The sequence below is a fragment of the Nothobranchius furzeri genome, chromosome 1 (genome assembly GCF_043380555.1).
Source record: "Nothobranchius furzeri strain GRZ-AD chromosome 1, NfurGRZ-RIMD1, whole genome shotgun sequence".
Lineage (NCBI taxonomy): Eukaryota > Metazoa > Chordata > Actinopteri > Cyprinodontiformes > Nothobranchiidae > Nothobranchius > Nothobranchius furzeri.
Genome location: NC_091741.1, coordinates 46,854,303 through 46,880,124, shown reverse-complemented (window position 1 = coordinate 46,880,124; position 25,822 = coordinate 46,854,303). Strand labels below are relative to the sequence as shown.

General features: G+C 41.1%; 1 protein-coding gene across 2 annotated transcripts in view; it reads right to left on the bottom strand.

The window, feature by feature from the left end:
• The window catches only part of chchd3a (coiled-coil-helix-coiled-coil-helix domain containing 3a), a 76,783-nt gene that overhangs the window by 11,628 nt on the left and 39,333 nt on the right, over window positions 1–25,822 (bottom strand). For both annotated transcript variants that reach the window (XM_015959210.3, XM_054739725.2), the window contains exons 6-7: window positions 24,831–24,914; window positions 14,086–14,156 (exon numbers count right to left, since the gene is read on the bottom strand). In XM_015959210.3, the coding sequence (XP_015814696.1) occupies window positions 14,086–14,156; window positions 24,831–24,914 (155 nt within the window). The remainder of the gene's footprint in view (window positions 1–14,085; window positions 14,157–24,830; window positions 24,915–25,822) is intronic.

Here is a 25,822-nt window from a genome sequence, read left to right as displayed (position 1 = left end):
GACGGAAATTAGAGATTAATTTTGACTACCTCAGTGACCTCAGCACCAGAGATCCGAGAGCCCAACCCAAAGTGTCCGGACTCTGCTTCCTCACTGGAAGACGAGGATTGAGGAGGTCTCTGAAGTACTCCGCCCACTGATCCACAACGTCCAAAGTAGAGGTCAGCAGCACACCGTCCCCACTAAAAACAATGTTGGTAGCACACTGCTTTACCACCCTGAGGCACTGGATGGTGAACCAGAATCTCCTCAAAGCCGTACAAAAGTCTTGCTCTTCTTCTTCAACCCCCATAGCCTCCATTAACCATAGAAAGAAAATAGCTGGAAAATTATCAGGCCAGAAAAGCCAGTTTTTTCTGGTTCACAGAGAAAACTGGTATTTATTGACTCACCCACCTTGGCTTGCGGCCATGGAAGGCTGTGTTGATTTTTCTGCCAGGAGAGAGCGGGGTGCACCTAGACTAGTAGAAGCTAACTACTAGTAACCCTACAATGTGGCAGAACATGGCTTTACCCAAAAAAATGTGTTTTACAATTTTCTGAGTTTTTTTTAACAAAGTCAGTGGAAGAGTAGCATTGCTATTAGCCAATCAGAGGCAAGACATTTGCATATATAATAATAGTAAGATTCATAATTCTGAACCCCCCCCCCCCCCCACACACACACACACACACCCCACCACCACAGGGTTGCCTACACCTGATTTATACTAATATACACACACACACAAAATGTATTGAAAAAATTAGTGAATGGGACCTTTAAACAATTTTTTTTATTTTTGCAAACTAAAAGCATGGATCCAGGTAAATGGTCCTTTTACATTTAACTGTAACTTAAAAAGTCATCTAAGGAAATCAACACATTGAACCATATCTTCACTCTGACTCAATGGCCTCTTTCAATCTTGTATTTATTTCCTTTTCCCAGCATGAATCTCCAGAGATTCATGGTATATTTAATAAAGCTCTATGTCGTACGATGCACAGAAATAAATAGACATCCAGCCATATACAGTTGGTTATTATTTGCGCTCCAAGAGTTTACGTGTGTGTGCCCCCACCCCCGAGACAGTAAATCTAAACAGTTATATGGGGTTTCAACTCACTGCCATCAGTAGCATGAAAGGTCTCCATAACAACTCCTCCTCCAACCCAACCCCCTCCAGGCCAACCATCAACAGGCAAACACAAAATCCCTGCAGGTTCGATGTACCGATAGAGGCGACAAAAGAATGACAGAGGTTGGTTTAGATATCTATATTATAATTTCTTTGCTGTGATTCATAAATCACAGATGGGAACGTGTCAGAGAAGAGAAAAAGAATAACAGTGAAGGGCAAGATTGAGAGCCTTCCACTGAAAAAAAGATACTCCACAAGAGAAACTGGAACGGCCGTGTTTAAGAGAAGCAGGACAAAGGAACATTTTCCTTTGGATAGAACAAAGAATTAGGCTGAGAGACACAGAATATAAAAAAATAACTTAACGTAATGAAGCTGCACAGATCATCTGAAAATGTCTTGCCAATGTGCTTCTTCATCTTCAAGATGTCTGTATATCACTTAACGCCGTCCCATCATTTAACCATCCTTCAGGCCAAGTCAGCACATTTCCATGGATGGAATGTGTTCTAATGGGTTCGTGTCTTGGTCTACAATCCTTAAGGAGCATATTGACTGTGAGCTGGGGGGCGTTTCTAAGATTGATTCCTGGATTTTCATACAATCTGCATGCGTTACTCCATAAACTGAGCAGGGAACTGTACCGGTCCATTTGTCAAACCAACACACATTGACCACGACAAGCATCTGCTCTAACATCAGACTCTAAAATGACATTCATAGATCTCTGTTATTGATACGGCATGCCTCAATAGCTGAACAAAATGTGATACAAGTGCATGAACAGCCATGTTCATCTGTCATAATTTCACACGCATCTCAACTGTGAAGACAGATGGGAGACAGCATGAAGAGATTAAAGACAAATGCAAAGACACTTGATGCAGAGGTGAAGGAGATGGGGTCCACTCCAGCGGACATACTATAAAGACAAAGAGAGAAGCACCACTAGGTAAGTAATGACCCTTTTTCAGACAGAATGCTTCGTGTGCAGCACTTGAGGCCCGGTCCATCGCACTAGTCGAGTGAGCCACAAAGAAAAGAGCAAAAGAGGTGGCATTTTTAACACGGAGAGCATGTCATTTTGTCACCATCAGTTTGGGAGTTCTGCTTGTGTTTGTAGAGTCTCTGCTGCCAGAGAAGGAGATGTCACTGTCTCATAGCAGAGGAAGAAACACACTGGAGATGAAAAGAGGACCTTGAATGTGACAATCTGTGTAGCAACACAGTAGAAATGTGTTGCTTTTCCTCCTGTACAAACATCTCGTGTCTACACGCTGCAAAGGTATTCAGTCAAAGTTCAACAGCATCACCAAACTTTCACCTGATTTAAAATAATAGATCACAAAGCACAGCAACAGTTTATCTGCAGACTTTTTGAATGAGACATAATGAGAAATAAATACAGCAACTATATTCAATTCAATTCAAGTCAAGTTTATTTATATAGCGCCAAATCACGACAAGAGTCGTCTCAAGGCACTTCACATAATAAAAATTCCAATTCAGGTCAGTTCATTAAGCCAATCAGAAATAATGTTTCCTATATAAGGAACCCAGCAAATTGCATCAAGTCACTGACTAGTGTCAGTGACTATACAGCAATCCTCATACCAAGCAAGCATAAAGCGACAGTGGAGAGGAAAACTCCCTTTTAACAGGAAGAAACCTCCAGAGAATCCTGGCTCAGTATAAGCAGCCATCCTCCACGACTCACTGGGGATACTATACTACAAGCACATCCACGCTTTCACTTGAAATTAATTGTTATGACAAAAAAGGATCTTAAAAAGGGAAAAAATAACATAAAAATTACAAAAATTTAAAAAAACATGCATGTGAGTTTAATAGCAAATGTCCAGATGTTTTCATTCTTCAACATCACTGAGCCCTAAAACACCGGTGTTATGCTTTTAAAAATGAGTCTATTGAGGTAGAGGGGAAGAGAATTACTAGCCAGAGCCATGGGGGAGCCAACATTTGGTCAAGGTTTCATTAAACCTTTGAGTAAACAGATAATAAATACACAGAGAAAACTGAGAGAAATTTCATAGTTTGCTCATACAAAAACTGGAGCTTACTTTGATCTAAGGTTTTTCACAAACATGTGAGGTAAAAAAAAGTTATTTACTGCAGTTTTCAAAAAGCTTTTAAGGTTTTAAGGTTTACTGTTTAAGATTTTTCCTGAACAAGCAAAAGGCAGTTCTTCAGCCCAAACCTTAATGTGGTTTGTTTAAGTCAACTCCCAGACAACAAATCATGTCCAACTCGTTTTCGGGCCCCAGCAGCACTCACAGATCCAGAAGGAACAAACACTGCGGCTCCGTCGATGGTATGGATTATGCGTCCCTACCACAGATTGCGTTTTCAGTCACCACATTGTCCATCTATCATCATTTGGGTTCTTTCTGGGGTTAATAGGGTTAAGGGGAGGCTGCCAGTTCCCCCTTAAAAAGCCTTCACGTTGTTTCCAGTTAAGGCAGGCGTCAATAATAAGATGAGTGAATAAATACAAATGATCCAGTTAAGTAGAAAAATGACACACATTCCACTCATGCTGCTTTTTAAAAGCGGACCTGAGTGAAATCCATCTCCGTGGATAAGAGACTGAGACAAGAGGAAGGGACACAAAGAGACACCATAAAAATTAAATAAGTAAATGTGAAGGATAAGAGACTGCTGGAGACTGAAGAAGGACAGTGAGGACTAGAGAGGAAGAAGCAGACAATAATGAGCAAAGAGTTAGCTAGTGCTGCCACGATTAGTAAATTTGCCCTGACGACGTCGACAAACAATTAGTCGACTATGAATTTAAAAGTTGACGTTGTTTATTCTTCGAGCATTTTTTGAATCTTGCCTGCTGCAGCACACCAGGCGACTGCTTTCTGTCCGAGGCACATGCGCAGCATTAGCCATCCAGATCAGCCTCTGAATTAGAATCACCGGAGAAAGATGACATTATAGCGAGTTGGCAACGTAGCTCAAACATTTGGGAGCATTTTACAAAGACAAAAGAGAAGCACGCAGACTGCAAAATCTGCTAAGTGAAATACTACTTTAACGGGAGCCCATCAGCGACGCACGAGCACCTTAAAAAGAAGCACGTCCTGGCGGAGAACAAAGAGTCTGCTCTGTAAGTTAACTACCTCTTGTTAGCTGCTAACATCGACAGAGAGTTACTCGTATTCATAGGTGTAACAACATCAGTAGTGATGGTGATTTATCATTAGAACACACATATACAGTACAGGCCAATATTTTGGACACATCTTCTCATTCAACGTGTTGTCTTTATTTTCATGACGGAGATTCTCAGTGAAGGCATCAAAACTGTGAATGAACACACACGGAGTTATGTACTTAACCAAAAAAGGTCTCTTGATGAGCTTCAAGAGGTAGTCACCTCAAATGGTTTTCCAACAGTCTTGCAGCTCATGAAGCTCATCAAGGGAATGCCGAGAGTGTGTGAAGCAGTAATCAGACCAAAGGGTGGCTTTTTGAACAAAATAGCATACAAAACATGTTTTGAGTTACTTCACCTTTTTTTGGTTAAGTGCATTACTCCACATGTGTTCATTCATAGTTTTGATGCCTTCAGTGAGAATTTCCCGATGTAAATGGTCATAAAAATAAAGACAACACGTTGAATGAGAAGATGTGTCCAAACTTTTGGCTTGTACTGTGTGCCACGTATTTGCTCTAATGTTACGAACACTACTGATTTATTTTATCCTGCTACGTTACAGTGTTTAAAAAGTGCTCCTCTTCAACGGTTGAGTTTGTTAGAAAGCAAAAATGACTATTTTAGCTGGATTCATGTGTGAGCACAAGTCATTTTTGTGTACAATTATTTTTGGTTTTAGGTGCACCTCCATTGTGAGTGTGTAACATTTGTATTAATGGGTTACAAAGTGAATTAAAAATTGTATAATAAGCTATTATCTTGTCTTTACTATTAGATGGGACATAACTGATCAAACTAGAAGCTAATGATGGGTATATCAGAGCATCCTGGTGCAATAAGCCATTCATTTATGCATGACATGATTAGTCAACTATTAAAATAGTTGTCTGTGGCAGCCCTAGAGTGAGCAAATGAGATTTAAAATAAGACAGAAAACACTGTTCTGTATTAAGTGAACACTGAGGGAAGAAGGATGAGTGGAAGAGTCCGCTCTGACCTTCCTTCGAGTTATACAAGGACACTGGTCTCTGGCCAAAGGCAGAAAAGCAAATCTGAGAAATCCCAGTGAAATATAACTGTTTCACCCTCTACTGGAGATGCAGAAGCAAAAATGCCATGTCAGAATATTATTCACACTCTTGTAATAAGGGGTAAATTTGTTGATTTAAAATAATGTATTAATAATTACAAATCTGAACACAAAAACTACAACAAGTGCAAGAAAAAATACCTTTTTGTGTGTGCAAAATCAACAAATATGCTAAGTGTGTGTGTGTGTGTGTGTGTGTGTGTGTGTGTGTGTGTGTGTGTGTGTGTGTGTGTGTGTGTGTGTGCGCGTGCACATGCGCGCACCCATGCAGGTTGCTTGGATCATGTGTGCCTTTCACAGCCAGAGCAGCGAAGCTCTAAAGACCAAAAGAGGAGCTTTTAAAGCAGTTATTGACTTCTGTCTCTTCGGCTGACCACCACCCTTGTCCTCGTGCCCAGGTTGCTTAGCTACAGAACTGCGGTTCACCCTCACCTGACAGACGGGTCAAAATGCTGCTCAGTCTATCCAACCATCCTCCTTCCTACATCCTCCTGCCTCCACGACGCAGACAGAAAAACTCAGACACATCATCTGAATTAATGTTTCATAAATCAATAAATTGCTGTTTCACTCATCCTGGGCAAACAAACATTATTACAGACTTTAAGAAGCAGAATCCCTGTCAAGAAAATGGAGAGCCTTTACATTTCTGCTGCTATTTTAGATTTGCAAACAAAATGGACTGTGCAGAATATTGTATGGATTTTTTTATTTGTCTTTTCTAGTAAAATAAACCAGAGCTGGAGTGCAACAGCCTCATCGTGCTTACCGAATACGAGTTAACGATCTCTGTGACAAACAACAATTACATAAGGGTTTTCTTTCATATATTTTATTATAATTACTTCATAACAACTTATTTAATAGCATTTTGTACCAACAAAAGATACTTTCAGACACTTTTCTTCAGCATTAATCACTTAGCTTTCTACTAATTTGATGCAGTTTGAGGATTGTTTGTTTCTGAAAGTTAGTAAGCGGCTAAAGTGGATGAGTGGGTTCAGCTTTCTCCCACATAACACAGAGAAGAAATTGTCAGGCATGGTCTCCTGACCGTGGCAGCAGAGCACGTCAGCGTTGTAAAGGGAAAACAATGAGCCATTAACATTCAACAAGTTTCGTTCCACTCCTCCTCATTCCACCTTTGCATGTGCGTGTGTCTATGTAGACGGGGAGAGGGCTGAGACTGCCTGTTACTGTCAGCTGGATTAAATTTAAAAAACAGATTTATTCAAACAAGCTATAAAAAAAACAACAGAGAAAGCGAGCGTGTTGCCTTAGGGAGGAGGGGAGTGACAGCAAAGTGACTGAATAAAATAAGATTTTATCTTCTGTGGCAGCACATGTAAGGACAAGCTGAAAATGTTTAGTTTAGGCACACAAATGCACATTAGTAATGAACACTAAGGTGTGAAAATACAATCCCTTTTCATATTTTTGCACCATGGAGGAGTTAAACTTACACAAGCCTCATTTGTCTAGCCTGCTCCCTGATTTATGATGCCCCGTCTCAATCCTGCCGGGACCTGGGAAAACCAGAAGCGGCCACCTTCAACAAAAGCCTGCCAAAGGTTAGCGCTTAGGCCTACGCTGCCTTTGTTCATTCCACCATCCTTATAATCACACATCTAACATTTTCCTTCATGCTTGTCAGCCTCCGTCCATGCCAACGATCCGGTCCCAGCATCACACACATTCCCATGATAACTACATGTGTGGACATTATTCTTCAAGTGCCCCCTTACATACATGTCGCTCGGTAAAGGTCACACATTCAGAGCTGGACAGTGTGATAGTGCCTCTCGCTTTGATAAACAACTGGTGGCAAATGAGGCAGCGTATAAATCAGAGGAGCGAGACAGTCACGTTTCTACAGGAGGAGGTGGATGTAGTTGCAACAACAGAATAAGGTTTCCAGCCGTCGGCATTTAAGGCTCACTGCCGATACGTGAAGTGAGCAGCCAGCACCATGTCTAGTGACAAATTGTACAGGGTAAGGACTAATTGCTACTAATATGTTTATTTTACAACAGTAGTTATCATAAGAACATCTTCTGGGCTCAGAAGCAGCTGCTTGACTTGCCAAGTCCGCCTTTTTCCACAGTGCCAGCCTCGCTGTGCCGAGCAGACTGTTTGGATGATGGGTTCATCCCAGGATGTTAGCTCATTTCTACATGTATCATCAAGGTAGCTTATCTGCAAACCTCAAACCCCCGCTTCCGGTCGGTAACAAGATGGCGCCCGTGCTTGGCTTAGCCGCAGTCAACGGCCACTTTTTCAAACTTTTCTCCACTAACCTCCTGTTTTCCACCTTGCTCCTGTCTGCGATCCTCTTCAGTAGTGTCCCTTCTACCATCTCCTATGATCGCCAGACTCTTTTGTCCTTTGGTTCGTTCACGATCGCCCAAGATGCACAGGGGACGTACCTCCCTGTTTGTTTATCTGAGTGATGCACTGGCCCAGGGCCAAACGACGATTCCAACCAGGGCGCCTCCAGCTAAGTTTATCTGGTCCCGGGAAAACGTCGGAGGAAAAGAGGTAAGTGAGCAGGAATCCAGGTGAGAATAAGACTTCTCTTAAAGCGTGGTTTATCTAGTAAACATCAGCGTGATCTTCTAGCTTCTTGTTCTTTGTTTGGCGACTTGAGCGCCACTTCCGCATTCCCGCCAGGCCGCGTTGCGGCGCGGTTTCTCCATCAAAGTTTTTTAAGGTCGGTTTATCCTCATTCCTCAGTGGTTTCTCCTCCTGTTCCCTCCATAAGTAGTTTTTATAAACACCGTGGATCTAACCCTACTAATTTACGTCCACTAACTCCAGCTGTTTCTGTAGTTTCTGATTCCTCCTCCTCACTCAGCATGGCCCTATTGAACACCCACTCTGTTAACAATAAGTCCTTCCTGCTCAATGATTTAATTTTCTCTAAAAACCGGGATTTTCTGTTTCTGACTGAAGTTTGGCAGCAAACATCTGATTATTCTGGTCTGATTGAACTCTGCCTGAGTGGTTATTCTTTTCTTAGCCAGCCCCTGGGTTCTGGTTGTGGTGGAGGCCTAGCTGTTGTTTCCAGAGACCATCTTCCATGTAGCTCTACAACCTCTTGTCACTTTGCTTCCTTTGAACTGCAGCTGATTAAAGTCGGGTGTAAGGACCCGTTCTACTGTGCTGTGGTCTATCGTCCACCTGGTCCAAACAGTTCTGTCCTGCAGGAGTTTTGTGACTTCCTATCCTCCACTGTGAAGCTGTCCAGACTGGTGATTGTTGGTGACTTTAACATCTGCGTTGATGATCCCTCTGACCACTTTGCCATGAATTTCTCCAGCCTTATGGACTCCTTCCGCTTTACCCAGCATGTTTCTGGCCCCATACACACCAGGGGGCACACTCTAGACCTTGTTTTTACCCTGAGTCTAAATGCTGACAGTGTTTGTCCTGAGGACGTTTATATTTCAGATCACCATTGCATTTTCTTTAACTTGTCAGTTTCTGCGTCCCCACCTCCTGCTCGCTGTATGGTCAGTTCTCGTTTTCTTAATGAGAGCACAGCTAGCAATTTTTCTGCTTTTAATCCACCCTGTTCTTCTGATAACGAGCCAGATTCCTTAACTTCTCAGTTTAACGAGAACTGCCTCTCCATTCTGGACAATATCTGTCCTGTCAGAACCAGATCAGTTCCTGCAGTGAATCATACTCCCTGGTTTAATGACAGCATTCGCAGCCTAAAGCGCCAAAGCAGAAAAATTGAGCGCTCGTGGAAGAAACCCCATCTGGGCTGGGCATAAGTAATTTTACAACATTGGTTTAAATAGCGCCAATGACGAGACGCGGTGACTGGAGTGGCTCATGGAGCTGTGCTGCACACACACACACACACACACACACACACACACACACACACACACACACACACACACACACACACACACACACACACACACTCACACACATACACACACAGATTCAATAAGTGCACGCTGCGCAAACTCCGGCGTTGCGCTGCACTGCGCCGCGCTGTCAGACTTAAGGCAGAAATGAGCACTGCCTCCTCCGTGATGAAAACAACTTTTATAACAACATTTTTCATTCAAGGTCAAATTAAGATATTAGCTTATATTTGGGAATGACGTATGAAATTCGAGTCTGCTCCAGCCAGTGACTCCTCATGAGCCTGACCACAAATCATGTCATTGCAGCATTTGTTATTCCAGTCCGCGTGGCAGCGGATCGCAGATTCAGCCACACCATAAAACAGCAATAAGTTGGTCTGAGGCAAAAGTGAACCTCATGGCTAATGCTTTTCCATCTTTTCCCCTATAGACATTTGATTACGCACAAGTAAGTGATCAGCTCAGGTTTACGCAGAGCAGAAGGAAGGAGAGCGCTCTGGCCACAGGTTAAACGTTCCTACTTTAAGAAAACCATTAAATTGCATTTTTTTAATGTGCTACCTGGGCACTCTAAATATTTATTTAAAATTAAATCAAAGGAAATTGTAATGGTATTGAATGTTTATTAATTACTACTTAAAAAATGAAAGTGATGGGGAAAATGGTCGATCATGTTTTTTAACTCTGTCTGTCAAGTGACTGTTTAGCTTGACGTCTGATATATATACAGGTGCTGGCCAGTAAATTAGAATATCATCAAAAGGTTGAAAATATTTCAGTAATTCCATTCAAAACGTGAAACATGTACATTATATTCATGCAATGCACACAGACCAATGTATTTCCAATGTTCATTACATTTAAATTTGATATTCATAAGTGACAACTAATGAAAACTCCAAATTTGGTATCTCAAAAAATTAGAATATTCTGAAAAGGCTGAATATAGAAGACACCTGCTGCCACTCTAATCAGCTGATTTACTCAAAACACCTGCAAAGGCCTTTAAAAGGTCCCTCAGTCTTGTTTTGAAGGCACCACAATCATGGGGAAGACTTCTGACTTAACAGCTGTCCAAAAGACAATCATTGACACCTTGCACAAGGAGGGCAAGACACAAAAGGTGATTGCTAAAGAAGCTGGCTGTTCGCAGAGCTCTGTGTCCAAGCACATTAACAGACAGGCGAAGGGACGGAAAAAATGTGGTAGAAAAAAGTGTACAAGCTCTAGGGATAACCGCACCCTGCAGAGAATTGTGACGACAAACCCATTCAAAAATGTGGGGGAGATCCACAAAGAGTGGACTGCAGCTGGAGTCAGCGCTTCAAGAACCACCACGAGGAGACTCATGAAAGACATGGGATTCAGGTGTCGCATTCCGTGTGTCAAGCCACTCTTGAACAAGAAACAGCGCAAGAAGCGTCTCGCCTGGGCCAAGGACAAAAAGGACTGGACTGATGCTGAGTGGTCCAAAGTTATGTTTTCTGATGAAAGCAAGTTCTGCATTTCCTTTGGAAATCAAGGACCCAGAGTCTGGAGGAAGAGCGGAGAAGCACAGAATCCACGTTGCATGAGGTCCAGTGTAAAGTTTCCACCGTCAGTGATGGTGTGGGGTGCCATGTCATCTGCCGGTGTTGGCCCACTCTGTTTCCTGAGGTCCAGGGTCAATGCAGCCGTCTACCAGGAAGTTTTAGAGCACTTCATGCTTCCTGCTGCTGACCAACTTTATGGGGATGCAGACTTCACCTTTCAACAGGACTTGGCACCTGCACACAGTGCCAAAACCACCAGCACCTGGTTCAAGGACCATGGTATCCCTGTCCTTGATTGGCCAGCAAACTCGCCTGACCTTAACCATAGAAAATCTATGGGGTATTGTGAAGCGGAGGATGCAATACGCTAGACCCAACAATGCAGAGGAGCTGAAGACGACTATCAGAGCAGCCTGGGCTCTCATAACACCTGAGCAGTGCCACAGACTGATCGAGTCCATGCCACGCCGCATTACTGCAGTTATTGAGGCAAAAGGAGCCCCGACTAAGTATTGAGTGCTATACATGCACATTCTTTTCATGTTCATTCTTTTCAGTTGGCCAACATTAGAGAAACAAACATTTTTTCATTGGCCTTTAGAATATTCTAATTTTCTGAGATACCAGATTTGATGTTTTCATTGGTTGTCACCTATAAATATCAAATTTAAATGTAATAAACATCGGAAATACATTGGTCTGTGTGCATTGCATGAATATAATGTACAAGTTTCACGTTTTGAATGGAATTACTGAAATATTTTCAACCTTTTGATGATATTCTAATTTACTGGCCAGCACCTGTATATATATATATATATATATATATATATATATATATATATATATATATGTATGTATGTATTTATAGTCATGCCCTGATGTGGGGGCTGGGGGGTGCGTCGACATGGTAGGGACATAGAAGGGGGTGCGCGGCTAAATAAGTTTGGGAGCCGCTGATTTAGACAGACAACCTGAAGTTAATTCTTTAATGAGGACCCTCTATTATAAACTCCTAATTACCAACAAACCTTTACTTATTTTGCAGCTGAGGATCAACTCCTAGAATCTGCTCAGGAAGATGTACGGAGCGGTGACAGTAATACACCTCTCAGCTCCCACCCTCTCTTGATATCTGACTTGTCTGAAAAAGCAAAAACTTTTGACAGACATCCACACCTGGCCCCACAGATTTCCTCCATAATAAACTGTAGCTTAATATCACACCCTTATACTCTTCACAGTGGTGCTGACATGAGCTGGAGTGAGAAATAAAGACATCCTAATAAAAATCTTTCACCCGTCTCACCCTCAGATTAACATTTTAAATTATAATTTTAACAAGAACCAATTAAGCGAGTTCTTCTAAAGCCTCCAGGGGATATTGTGATTTCTGAAGACATAAAAGGTTGCTTTGAGACAAAAAAATATTTGTTTTTATTACTCAACAGAGGCCTAATATAACATCTTATCTGTAAACTCTGTCATAAGAGCTCTGACGAAAGACACACACTGTGCACTCAAAAGCTGCTCATCGCACGAGAGCACACAAACATGCACTATTAAACATGGACTTTTGCACATAAACAAGAATGGGGCAAACATTACTCGTTAAATCCAATTAACCCTTTGCTCTGATCTCTTCAATGCATCCCTGCTCCATCTTGTAACACCAGATCCTCCCGCCATTTCATTAGCACACACACACACACACACACACACACACACACACACACACACACACACACACACACACACACACACACACACACACACACACACACACACACACACACACACACACACGCGCGCGCGCGAATCCTCACCATTCGAACCCAGTCACAACCCTGCTAATGCACATCCTATAATCAAATCCACCAATCACTGTATTCCGTGCAAAGGCCCGTGTCACATGACTAACTGCACATTAGCTCAACGCTTGCTTGGAGTTAGCGCTGTCATTTAGCACTAATGTGATTCGAGAGTATCTTTTTTTTTCTTTAATGTGATTTGGGGAGTCTAAGCTCTGGCTTCTACGAGTCTAGCGCTAAACCCCTGGTGGGCTAGGCTAATCAGTTTCCAACATTTCTGAGGGAGACAATGATCCCGGTGTTAGCTCTGGCTAATGACAAGCTAACACAATCAGCGTAGCCTCCCTAGAGGTGAGCTCAGAGCCAGGGCCCAGCCTTGCCCCACCTCCTACAGGCTCCTCATCCACTTTCCTTACATTACTATGGAGGCTAATGGCCTCTTATTAGGAAGACAGATGGAACATGAATGGAAAGAGATTCTATGCCCTCTTGAGTTACAATTATGTGTTGGATATGAGTTACATTCATGTCCGTTTAAATTTAAAATTCATATCCTGCTTATCATTTTTATTCCAAGTTAACATCGGTTATCAGGAATAAAGGTTAATTACTCATTCATCACTTTAAATGCTTTGGCTTGTCTCCATGTCTTGTTTCTTAATGCAACAAAAAGTTACCTGTTAAAAATACATAAATGTTTTAAACACCTTGCTGCTTGATTCAGGTTTAGGCATGTATGTAAAAAAACACTCTTTTTAAAGTTAAATTCTCAACTAGCAAGAGTTCTTTCAAGAATCACCATGAGATGATCAGAATTATCAGTGAACCACATCATCAACATCGGCTAATGGGCCACACTAATGTGGTTTTGATTGAAAGATGTTGGTTGGAATGAGGCTAGCGTAATTCAATAGCATAGCCAATGGTGCATGAAAACATGTTACCGCATCACTACACGCAAGATCAAAACATACATGATGACAAAAAAGGTTTAGGTTGTAAAATTGATGAAATAAATGAAAATTAAAGACTGCTGCCCTGTGAGTGATAGTCTCACAATATTGTACCTGTTAAAAGCAAACTGTGGTCTAGCTTGTTGACACAATGCTTCATCACGTTTGAGTGCATGAGCATGTTTGGATTAAACACTATTCTCTTTAATTGCCAAACAACTCTTCGTTTTGACAAAACACTAAATCTGAATGTTACGACTACAAAGTTTAGCAGCTCCCAAATCTCAAATTAACTTTCTGTGACATTTCTTAATTACTTCTCGAAAACCTGATACTTCTCTGCAGCCTTCACCTCACCCCATCTGTTGTTATCAGTTATGTGATTTTCAGATCCTCACCAGGCTTTTAGTCGTTGAGTGGAATCAAGCTTTAGAAAGAAGGATGGCCACACTTTATAGTTACTTTTTAACTTACTGGTGAGCTGGGATCGAGCGATATTACACTTACTTGAATTTGGCATTGACTTGGTCAGCAGCTTTGCGGTAGTTCTCAGTGGTGACCTTGTAGAACTGAGCGCTCTGCAGAGGCAGACAGAAGAAAGTCTGAGTGAGGGAAATACACAGACATGATTCTTGCTAATGTGAAAATATAGATTGAAACTCATTATATAAAAACAACACATTGCAGCAGCATTTCAGATGTTTCTGCGCAGTTCATATTTTGATGTAGTGCTACGTTCAGTGCAGTATATTCAGCTCCGCTTCATCTCTCAAATCTCATTAAAATCTAATGGAGATGGATATTACCAGCAGATGGTTGGGTTTCCTGTGCACAATGCACTTTTCAAGTGAACAATAACTTAAAGAGAAAAGGGGTTGCAAAGAAAAAAAAACTATTGCACTATATTTTACTCTGGTTGTGCAACTTGTGTGCAAGTGTGAATTATGATGTTTGTGTTTATCGTCTCACAAAAGACTACTGTAATAACAGAGAGCAAACCGGGAAGGCCACAAGGTCACTTGTCAACAATGTACAGACCCATTGGTCAACCCCCCCTGGTGACCTGTAGCAAATGAGCCCAAAGCAGGACCACTCAAACTAAATTACCTCCTCAAACACAGACATACACCCCTGCTCCTAGACCATTTAAACAACTTCAGAAAGATCTGTCTCGTCACCCTCCAGTGGCTGTTTATAATTTATATTTATAATCACACTGTGAGAGGTTGCAAAGAATGACAGATAGCTCGACTGAATGGTACACAATAACAGATGGGGGGATTTTTACAAATGTTTCTGCCGAGGATGGCAAAGTAAAATACTTTAAATTCTAAATCTTAATATGGCTATACTTAGGGATGGGTACCAAATTCGGTACTTTTTAGGGTACCGACCGAATTCCATAGTACCGACCGAGCACCAATTCACGTCATTTCAAACGGTGCCTCGTTTCGGTACCCGTCCTTCATAACGAGAACTTGCCTAGACAGCTGCGCATGCGCAAGAGCGTTTTGTCGTCGGTCGCTGCGAGCCAGTTGTAAACAGAGCAGCATGGTAGAAAGAACGCATCTTCATCTGCTCCGGTAGGTAAATATAATTAGCTTGATATGTTAGCTTCCGTTTCGCTAATGGTGCGTTCGCTTTCTCCTCGGAACTCTGAATTCCCGACTAGAAGAACATGAACGCGCTCTAAAGTTTGGCTTCACTTTACTAAATGCGACGGGTGAAGACGAAACCAGTGACAACGATCTAAGTGTGAGGCATCATCGTTTTAATCTGCTCCAGCAGCTAAATAAACTGTTTAAGATAACGTTAGCTTGGTATGTTAGCTTCCATTGCTACCATTGTTATCAGCTAATGGTGTGTTCGCTTTCTCCTCGGAAATTCTAACTTCCCAGTAGGAAAAATCTAATGAAAAAAGACGGCAAAAGGAATGAAGATACACAGTAAATTTAGTTCACAGTAAAGATGTTTGCTTCAGTTTAATTATCAGCTTATAAAACTACAAGGACGAAGTTAAAATACAAACAGTTGAATGTTATTTATCGTGATATTTATCAAATACTGTTATATATTGAGAAAAATATATATTTAATTATAAAAGAGAATTAAAATAATAAACACTCAAAAGTATCGAAAATTGGTACCGTTAAGTACCGGTATCGATTCGTAGGTACCGGGAATTAGTACCGAATCGATTCAAATGCCAACGGTATACCCATCCCTAGCTATACTCTCTGAAATGGTCAGTCCTTTAAAAAAACTACAGTCTATAATGTGCAATAGATGCAATACAAAATATAAGCATTAAAGTTGTAAAATTACATTTGATGGCACCCAAATGCTTTTATACATTACATTTAAAATAAGTGCAATCTAGAAACAGTAACATGCACATGAACGTGTCCTAATGTCTAGCTGCGTGTTTTGCACAAAATGTTCAAATCATATTGTAATATAATATAGGTATTTATGGCTATGGTAATAGCTAAAATAATGGCCAGACCAACAGGAAGTCTAAAATTAGTGTTTTTAAAACAACTAATCATAATCATTATAAATTATTCAGCTGATTCATCAAACTTATTTATGAGAAATAATTGACCCTACAATCAACCTGCAGACATTCCAAATACACAATAAAGGTGACAAATTCATGCTTCTTGGTGCTGCCTGCTTTGACGTCATCTTCTTGCTGGGCAGACATTCATCATAGTTCAGCATGGATCAATAGGAATGAACTGCGCTGCTGAACAGATCGATAGTCATGCGTTATAGAGGTAAAAGAGGATGGGACACGGCACTGACAAAAGGTCTGATACCAATTTGAGTCCTCTTCATTTGGATAGACACTTTTACAGACGAACCACGATGGATTGAAAGTACTTCACTTGCTCAGAGTGCAGAGTTTCAGAAGTCATTCACACTGTTTTGTAAAACATCAATATGCATGCTGCTCCCAGTCTGTCCATGAAATACGCAGGCTCAGTTGTGAGTTCTCAGTCAGGAGGTAAACTGGATTTGAGAAATTAAAGTATTGTCAGTGTGTTTACGCAGATTGATGAGGAAATTTACAACAAATACTGAAACTGTTGGGGGTGAGAATGAAAGTTTACTTCATCAGCCAATCCTCATCGTTCCCTGAATGAAAATCAGTTTCTAAAACAGATGAAGGAGTATTAGCAGGTTTGGTGGAGTGGTAACAACATGACCTGAAAAACAAGTAAGCAATCCAGAATTACAAAGAAGGGTTTAAAACAGAGGCTCAGTCAAAGAGGAGTAAAATAAGCAGAGATTTTGGGGGACGCTAAAGAGGCGAGAATAAGACCTGTCCTGGGTTCTGAGACTAACCCACTGGAAGAGAAGGAGAGACGGACCCAGCGAGGCTTGGGTCCCTGTCTGGAATACTAAGTATAAGGTAATAACACCTGCCTAAATGGCAGCGCTGGTACTAATCAGCGCACTAATCCACCTGAAAGGACAAAGGGGTTGTGTGTGTGTATGATTGCAGACCTTTTTAAAATACATGTGCACTAGAGTTCTCACACAAAGCTAGCATGTGTCGACACAAGCTGAAAATGTACACGCACCCTGGCGGTTGGATATAAACAGGGTCACCAGCAGAGAAAAGTGTAATTTGTGTGATTACTGAGTGGCCTCAATTGTGATGTCCTGCTGTTGTCCCAACTGATTTTGAGTAGCCTTGACCTTTTTTTAGCCCAGACAAGACAGGCCAGTCTGAAAACATTCCCTTTAAGTGATCGCAGTGGCAAAACACAACCACACAGTGTTCCCTCGAAGAAACAAATGTTTTTACCACTGTTTGAGGTTGAGCTATGCAATGTCATTGGATGAGCAACATCTTGCAGCAACAAGAACCTAGCAGAGTCATTACCTCTGAATGCAATAAAGCATCTATCACCTCTTGGAAGAAATGGATTCTGTTTATGTTCACACCATTTAGTGTCTTTGCCTTCCGCGAGGATTTTAGCTCATCTGGAGAAAAACAAAACGCCAGTAAAAGGGGCGTCAAAGACAGATTAAGTCATTAATGCTAATGCACTGCAGCAATGTGGAGAAGATAAAAGTGGCACCCTGGTACAGGCTCCAGCTGAAGTTAGAGAAATATCTTGGAAATTGTAACGACTAAAACAAATAACTCAACACACTGATGGCTTCTCTCTCCAAGCTGCTGCTGAGCTGAAGGGCCCTAGGAGCCCCACTATGACCACCATTAGGATGAAGGAAATGAGGCTTCTGCTGTGTGACTCAGCAGAGAAGCATACGATTAATTAAACAAACCAGAGTTACTGTTTTGAAGTTTAAGCATTTTCTTTTGCTTTAAGAGCCAATGTGAGGAGTCGAAGACGTGACACCAAGCAGTTAAGACAGCTTCAGGTAAGTTAATGGGTCTTTTGGCCGATTTTTTTGTGCATTGGTGGGCAAAAGTTATAACTTTATCTTACCAAGAGAACCTGCTGAATGGTCCCAGTTTGGAGAAATGGTGTCTATGTGCTGCAGGACTAGATGTGTAACATCACAGACACGTAAGTCCCCGTAAGCTTAACAGCGCATCCCCACACACACAAGGTTACATAATCACTGGAGAATGGCAAGATCACATGTGATTTTGCACGTTCACACAATAACAAGCAAAGAGAAAGACAAGAGAATGTATCCAAAAGGCCTGTGGTTAATTTTCTGTTCTTTTTACCCCAGCTACGAAGGTGTCACATTCAATTAGGGATGGGTACCTTTGACATTTGAATCGATTCGGTACTAATTCCCGTTACCTAGGAATCGATACCGGTACTTAACGGTACCGATTTTCGATACTTTTGAGTGTTTATTATTTTAATTAACTTTTATAATTAAATATATATTTTTCTCAATATATAACAATGTTTGATGAATATCACAATAAATAACATTCAACTGTTTGTATTTTAACATCGTCCTTGTAGTTTTGCTGATAATTAAACTGAAGCAAACATCTTTACTGTGAACTAAATTTACTGTGTATCTTCATTCCTTTGGCCGTCTTTTTTCAATTGATTTTTCCTACAGGGAAGTTAGAATTTCCGAGGAGAACACGAACGCACCATTAGCTGATAACAATGGTAGCAATGGAAGCTAACCTATCAAGCTAACATTATCTTAAACAGTTTATTTAACTGCTGGAGCAGATTAAAACAATGATGCCTCACACTTAGATCGTTGTCACTGGTTCCATCTTCACCCAATCACCCGTCGCATTTAGTATAGTGAAGCCAAACTTTAGAGCGCGTTCATGTTCTTCTAGTCGGAAATTCAGAGTTCTGAGGAGAAAGCGAATGCACCATTAGCGAAACGGAAGGTAACATATCAAGCTAACGTTATCTTAAAGAAAAAGTCAACCCCTACCAGAGTCTAACTCCACTCCCACTTCATGTTTGAAAAATGCAACACATGCTGTTGCCTGGCAGACCGAGGGGGCGGAGCTGCAAACAAATACACACACACTCAGGCTCTTGACAGCATTGTGACATCATAATGTACCAGTTTACATCATAGCATACTTCTTAGCCAATAGCGGTGGCAGATTTAAATTAAAATACAGTGCAGAGTTTTTACCTGACAACGGCACAACACTGCCAGTTTTAGGCAGAATATTTAAATTTTAACTAAGATGCACTAAGTGCCAAATTATTGACGACACGTGTCTGCAGCACGATTAGACACTCGTTTATTTAGTTTATCAGCAAAAAAAAGTTTATTTGGGGGTGACTTGCTCTTTAAACATTTTATTTACCTACCGAAGAAGATTAAGATGAGGATGTCTCACTTAGATCATTGTCGCTGGTTTCATCATCACCCAGTTACCCCTCACATTTAGTGAAGTGGACCCAAGCTTTAGCGTGCGTTCTTTCTACCATACTGCTCTGTTTACAACTGGCTCGCAGCGAGCGACGACATAACGCTCTTGCGTATGCGCAGCTGTCTTGGCAAGTTGTCGTTATGAAGGACGGGTACCGAAACGAGGCACCGTTTGAAATGACGTGAATCTGTGCTCTGTCGGTTCTATGGAATTCGGTCTGTACCTTAAAAAGTACCAAATTCGGTACTCATCCCTACAGTCAATTGTGTTTTTTTTTTCTACTAGCTAGGCAAAAGAAGAACTGCACACGTCTTTATTTTGAAAGTTGTCTAATGCTTACATTGCTCCTGTGTCTGACTTCCTGTATGGCCTGATCTGAACTGCTGAGCTTGACATGTTCTGGAAGTGTATCACAAAAAAAATAGACCCAAAGCTTAAATTAAGCAGAGGTGGGATACATATATCTGTGGCTATTAGCTGCGTATTATGCCTTGTGGACGTTACACAGCACTTAATTAAATGTCCTCTATAATAAATTTGACCGTGACATGCATCCAGTGGAAAGCCAGGGTTTTGATCTAACCGATGGTAAAAATGCAGCTAAAGCCAAGGTGGATTGCTGCTTAAAATGGCTTCAATCTCCTAAACTAATCTTCATTTGCTCTATAAACATATTCCAAAACAAACCGTATGTTTATTTCGTACAAACCATTGTGGGTTCTAGGGCTGCTCAATTAATCGAATTTTAATCACGATTACGATCTGAGTTTTGGACGATTATAAAAAACAAAACAAGCCGATTATTTGCTCCTCCCGCTTGCGCTGCCCTGAGTTACAAATGAAGCGCTCCTCCACAGTGTTGCCAACTTAGCGACTTTGACGCTATTTCTAGCAGCTTTTCAGACCCCCTTCTTGACTTTTTAATCCTAAAAGTACCTGGCGAACATCTCAGAAACATCTCTGGTAACCCTTAGCTACTTTCTGGATAACTGTCGTCGACATTTCCTGCAAGTTAGCTAAACACTCCGCCTGTGCTCCGGACCGTTCTTCACAACATTAGGAAAGGGAATGATGCAGTGATGTGTCGGTCGCTAAAGAAACGGCTCTCGGAGCCGGCTCCCTGTTGGAGTAACCAGAGTGAGTGACACACACCGCACCTGCGGACTCCTGAGCCACTAAAAACAGCTAAATGTGCGCGTGCAGCGTGCTAAACACACGTGCAGCTTGCCCCGATTGCTGTGAGACCGGGTTGGGGGGTGGGGGGTGCAGCTGTGGTTGGGACAATTATTACATTAACTGATGGACCTGTAAATAAATAGTTTATAAATAAGGTAGAAATAAGTTCCTCACGCTGATAATTAATAACTAATCTCTCTGAGGACACGGTGCTAGTGCACTCTCCTACAGCACCTTGACACGACTCAGTAAATGTTACGCAACATTTTGTGAACATCAATTTATTTGCATTTATTTGTTATAAATGCCACTGTATAATTCTTGCTGTCAGTATTTGCAAGATATTGGTATTTGGGTCTGTACTGGTTAGACTTAAATGAGTTAAACCAAGGTCTATAGCCCTTGGGTCATAGACTATGAGCTATAAGTATATTGGTCTTTTTATACTGGGAATCAGGAGTTATTTTAGTGATCATCTTGTTTCTTATTTTTGTCCTGATTATGCCCTGAGCAGTTTTATGACTGAATAAAAACAAATAAAATCAACATAAATTGAAAAATCGTCCTAAATAATCGCGATCTCAATTTCAGTCATCATAATCGTGATTATTATTTTTGCCATAATCGAGCAGCCCTAGTGGGTTCTATGATGTTAACTCGTTCTCAGACCTCGGTGAAATAAGCCCAGTGATGGATGACTAACACTTCTAAATGTTTTTTAAGGACCAAACCAGTGACCTTACATTTAAAGGACAACCCACCTCCCTCCTGAGCAACAGCTGCCACTGAGCTTTAGTCCCACAGAATCTCATCATGCAGCCAAAACAGGAAACGGTAGGAAACATCTAACAGTAGAAAGCATTGTTGTATTTTTATTACTCTCGTCATGGTGATTACATTTGTAGCCTCAAACTGAGAAAATATACAAAAATAATGAAAAATTGCTAAAAAAAATGTATTGTTTTTCTCTCCTTCTAGCATTCATGCTGTTGAACAATAGCAACAATACTTCCACACCTGTCCTGGAAAAGAGAGGAATAACGAAATGATGGGTAGAGCGAGTGAGGAAGCTAGTAAATCAAAGGCACAGAGACAGAGATGGAAGGCATTACTGTTTTTTTAAATCTCTCTCGCGAGCTTTTCTTACTTTCACAGAGCTGCGGAACTTTGCTATGAGATGGCAATTGCTGCTGTGATTGTCCTCCATAGGAGAGCAGAAAAATCCAATTTCATTGATATACAAGAAAAGAAGAACGACGGACATGAGAGAACAAAATCTTTCCTGGAAAATAAAGAAATAGGGGCATGCAAGGGAGGGAAACTTTAGTGAAAAAAATCTGTAAAGAAAAAAAGATATATAAAGACAGATATGGAGGAGAGGGGGAGCAGAAAGATCGGTTTGGAGGGGAAAAAGAAACATCGGCAAGTTGATTGTTAAATATGAGATTGTTTTACAGCACGGCAGGTATTGAGTGAAAATTTAATAAATATATAGATATTGTTTTCAAGGGCTATTTGGTAGCTGTGAACCCAATGAACAGCAGCAGCAGAGGCAGTAGGCTGAGCTGTCTGGGAGCCTGGTGATGGCCTGTCACTGGAAGCCCCTCTGATGAATGACCATGTTGGATTGGAAGAGACATGTAATATATATCAGACTTACATTCTATCTCTCCCCTTCTAGCTCTCTTTTGGTCACTTTGCCACTTTTTGGCTGGTGTGCAAGCTGCTTTTTTTTGGGGGGGGGGGGGGGGGGGGGGGTCTAAGATCTAGCACTGAAAACAGTAAAAGGCCATGACATGTGAAGGAAGATTTCCGTTACCTAGCAAATGCAAACTCTAAATCAGCGTAATCACAAAGGGGACAGAAGGGGTTAATCTGAAAGTATATTGTCGGCTCTAACATGAAGACAGGGATTGTGTTGGTGCACACATCTGCAGTGATTTTAGCTTCCTTCTGGGGAAGAGCATGGGGAGAGAAAGGCTGGAATGTGAGCCAGAAGGGCAATGAGACAAAAAAAGAGATAAAAAATGGTTTAATAAACATATGGGATCGCAAGCAATGTGCCCACCGTTGATCATCATTTACACACAGCTGAGATGGGAGGTATGGTGCAAACAAGTCTTCCTTTCTTAATGCAAGTTTGGTGGACAGCGTGCCGTTTAATTCCTCAACTGAGTTGATAAATAAATAACAATTGTTCAATTTTGATATTCTTTCCACTGATTCACATTTCTAATTCCCCCTCCCTTTCTTTTCTACGGTTGTAGAGATCTTTCTGCCTTTTCTCCTCTTGTTCTCATTTGTGACATTTACTCTTTCTGCTGCTCCTCTGCCTCTTATTTTCATCCTTCCCTTGTTCTTATTCAACATCACATTCTCACAAATGTCACTTTATCATCATTCTTAGAGATAACTTCACAGGTGAAATCTGTTTAATTCCAGTGCGCGTCTCCTGCTATCCCGGTTTTGTTTTTTATCTCGTTAGAGTTTGAGTTAAATCAGTGTTTCTCTCTTTTTATCCCCGACTCCTGTCCCTGTTGTCCATCCATGGCTCTGAGTGTCTCTCTCTCAATCTTTCATTTCACTCTGAGGTGTGAAGGTGATTTGTTGACATTTTGATCTAAGGATTATTGACCAGAGGTCAGGATAGCTGATGGATGGTGAGTGCTTAGAGTCGATAGCGCTTCTGTTCATTGGGACTCATCACTTTTATTATCTGCACCAACATTTGCTTCTGTATGTGAAACAATCCAGGGATGTCACCATGTCATAAAGCTGAGGAAAAGGACTTTATGGATAGATGTTTTTACTGGCCGTGGTCTCATACATCTGCTTTGTCCTTCACTTAGGCCTAGTCCACACGTAGCCGTTTTTTTTAAATAGATATCCGCCCCTCCAAAAACTTGCATCCACACCACCTCGTTTTTAAAAAAAACTGTCCACACGTACCCGGATAAATACGTTTTTAAGGATATGCCAGACCTGTAGGCGGCAGTACTTGGAGAAGCCAGGTGCCGGGCAATAGCCGTTCTTAACCTCGTCCTTCGTCTGTGGTCTTCTGCAAGGAGCAGTAATTTCGCTTGTAAAAACAAACAAGCAAAAAGCGCTTGGACAGTTGATAAAGCGAGCGCAGCACTGAGGGCATCCATGATGTCGGCTAGTGTAAACACAGGTCGCACACGTGATGTCAGCATTTTTGTGTCGCGGAAAGTGACGTTGTGGACCCTAAAACTCCGGTTTTGTCTGTCCACACGCAGACACCCAAAACGGAGAAAACGCAGATCTTCACTTTGGCCGGAGTTTTTAAAAAGATCCGTTTTCGTGTGAAAAGACTCCGTTTTCGTGTGAATGACAGCCCAAAACGTAGAAAAATATCTACATTTTGGCAGATCCCCGGCTATGTGTGGACAGGGCCTTAGATCACAGCCTTATTATTATTTTAAAAAATCCAAAGATGAATTTAATTGACTGTGGTGTTAATAATGACTGATTTGGGTGAATACTAAATGATTTTAACTTATGTAAGAATTAAAAACAAAGCCAGATGTCGGTGCCCTTTTGTCCTTTTTACTCCACTATGGAGAAAATTTGACTTTTTGCTCCATCCAAAGGAGAACTCCTCCTTCACAGCGTGATTGTATAATTTTAAGGACACTGAATGAGGCATTATAGCCTTGCTGGGATACTTATGATCTCAGAACTGCATGAAGGCATCCTTTTTTACTGAGCTTTAAAAGGGCACTTGACCCCAATCCCCTGCCCTGCAGGCAAAGACCAGTATGGTGCTGTCATTTCAAGTGTGCTAATCATGGCAGCTGACCCTTGTCCAGATGTATAGGACTCTACTATAGCATGGAGCATCAGGGTAATGTTGTTCTCAGGCAAAGAGAGACACTCACTGGGATGAATAAGACTGAACTTTTTATCCTTTAAGCAGAGTAAGAAAGGTTCAAAGTTCAAGGGCAAAACAGGCTAAAACTGTTTAAGAAGTAATTAGAAAGAGCGAACAAGCCTATTTTATTGTATAGCACACAATATTGCATTAAAACATTCCTGAACGCAGTGTAAACAGCAAGTCGTCCTTCATTTATAACAACTTGGCAAAGAACCAAATGAAATAGTTTGTGAAGCTGAGTTAAAGACACTGACACATAAATGATTTGGATTTGGACTGAATAGAAAAAATACATTTAAGAAGTCTATTAAGTTAGTTTCTTACTCTTTCTTCCAGTCGGGCAACTTGTTCCCGGTAGAAAGCATCCTGCTTTTTCAGATCTGCTTCCTTTGCATCCAGCTGCTTGGCCTGAACACACAAATACACACAAAAGAGAACAAAAAGTTGTGTTTAGCAAAGGGATCAGTGACAAACTCATAAAAGAATACTTACTCAAGACAAGAATAAAACGTATTGGTATGAAGATAACTAAAGTTCATTTACTGTACAAAGTACTGAACCAGAAATGTGTACAAAGCTCTTTAGACGATGTTAGTTTATGTGTGGACGCCAAAAACAAGAGGCCTGATCAGCCCATGGCAGGTTCTTGATGTCCTCTTTTGTTTGTTTCTCAGCCAAACGATCAGCCCACAGAGATAAGATCATTTGTTGTTTCAAACAAGCGTTGTGTTCTGCCACATATATTTACCCAGACTACCTGTCTTCACTGTCCTCCCCTCTACCGTGACCTTCACTAAATGTATGGCGGACTTCTATGTGACACACAGGCTGGATAAGACCCAATAAATCACACCATCATGTTGTGAACGCGGACCAATGGCTAACCAAAACACTAACAGGTTACATGCTCTACAATCAACAATAATAAAATATTTAAGAAATGAAATCATGTTCAAATAAACAAAGATGGGAGCAAAAGCTATAATTTATGCTATACTGCAATGATTATCCAGGCAGCAGCATTTTACTTCTCTGGTAACACAACAGCAAGTAGAAAACTCCTCATCGACACCTCTATAGAAGCATTAGGAGGAAACAAGCTGTAAACGCATGTTTACAAAATGTGGATGCTGAAATAAACAAGCTGGCCAAAAGACAAATGTCTGAAATCAAAGATACTTTAAAGAAAAAGAAACCGTTTGTTGAGCAAAGACGATGGGAAGAAGTCTAGTGAGAAACTAGACTCACCTTCAGTTCAAACTCCTGAATCAAGAAAGCAATAAAAAGAAAATAAGAGCGTAACAGACAATGAAATT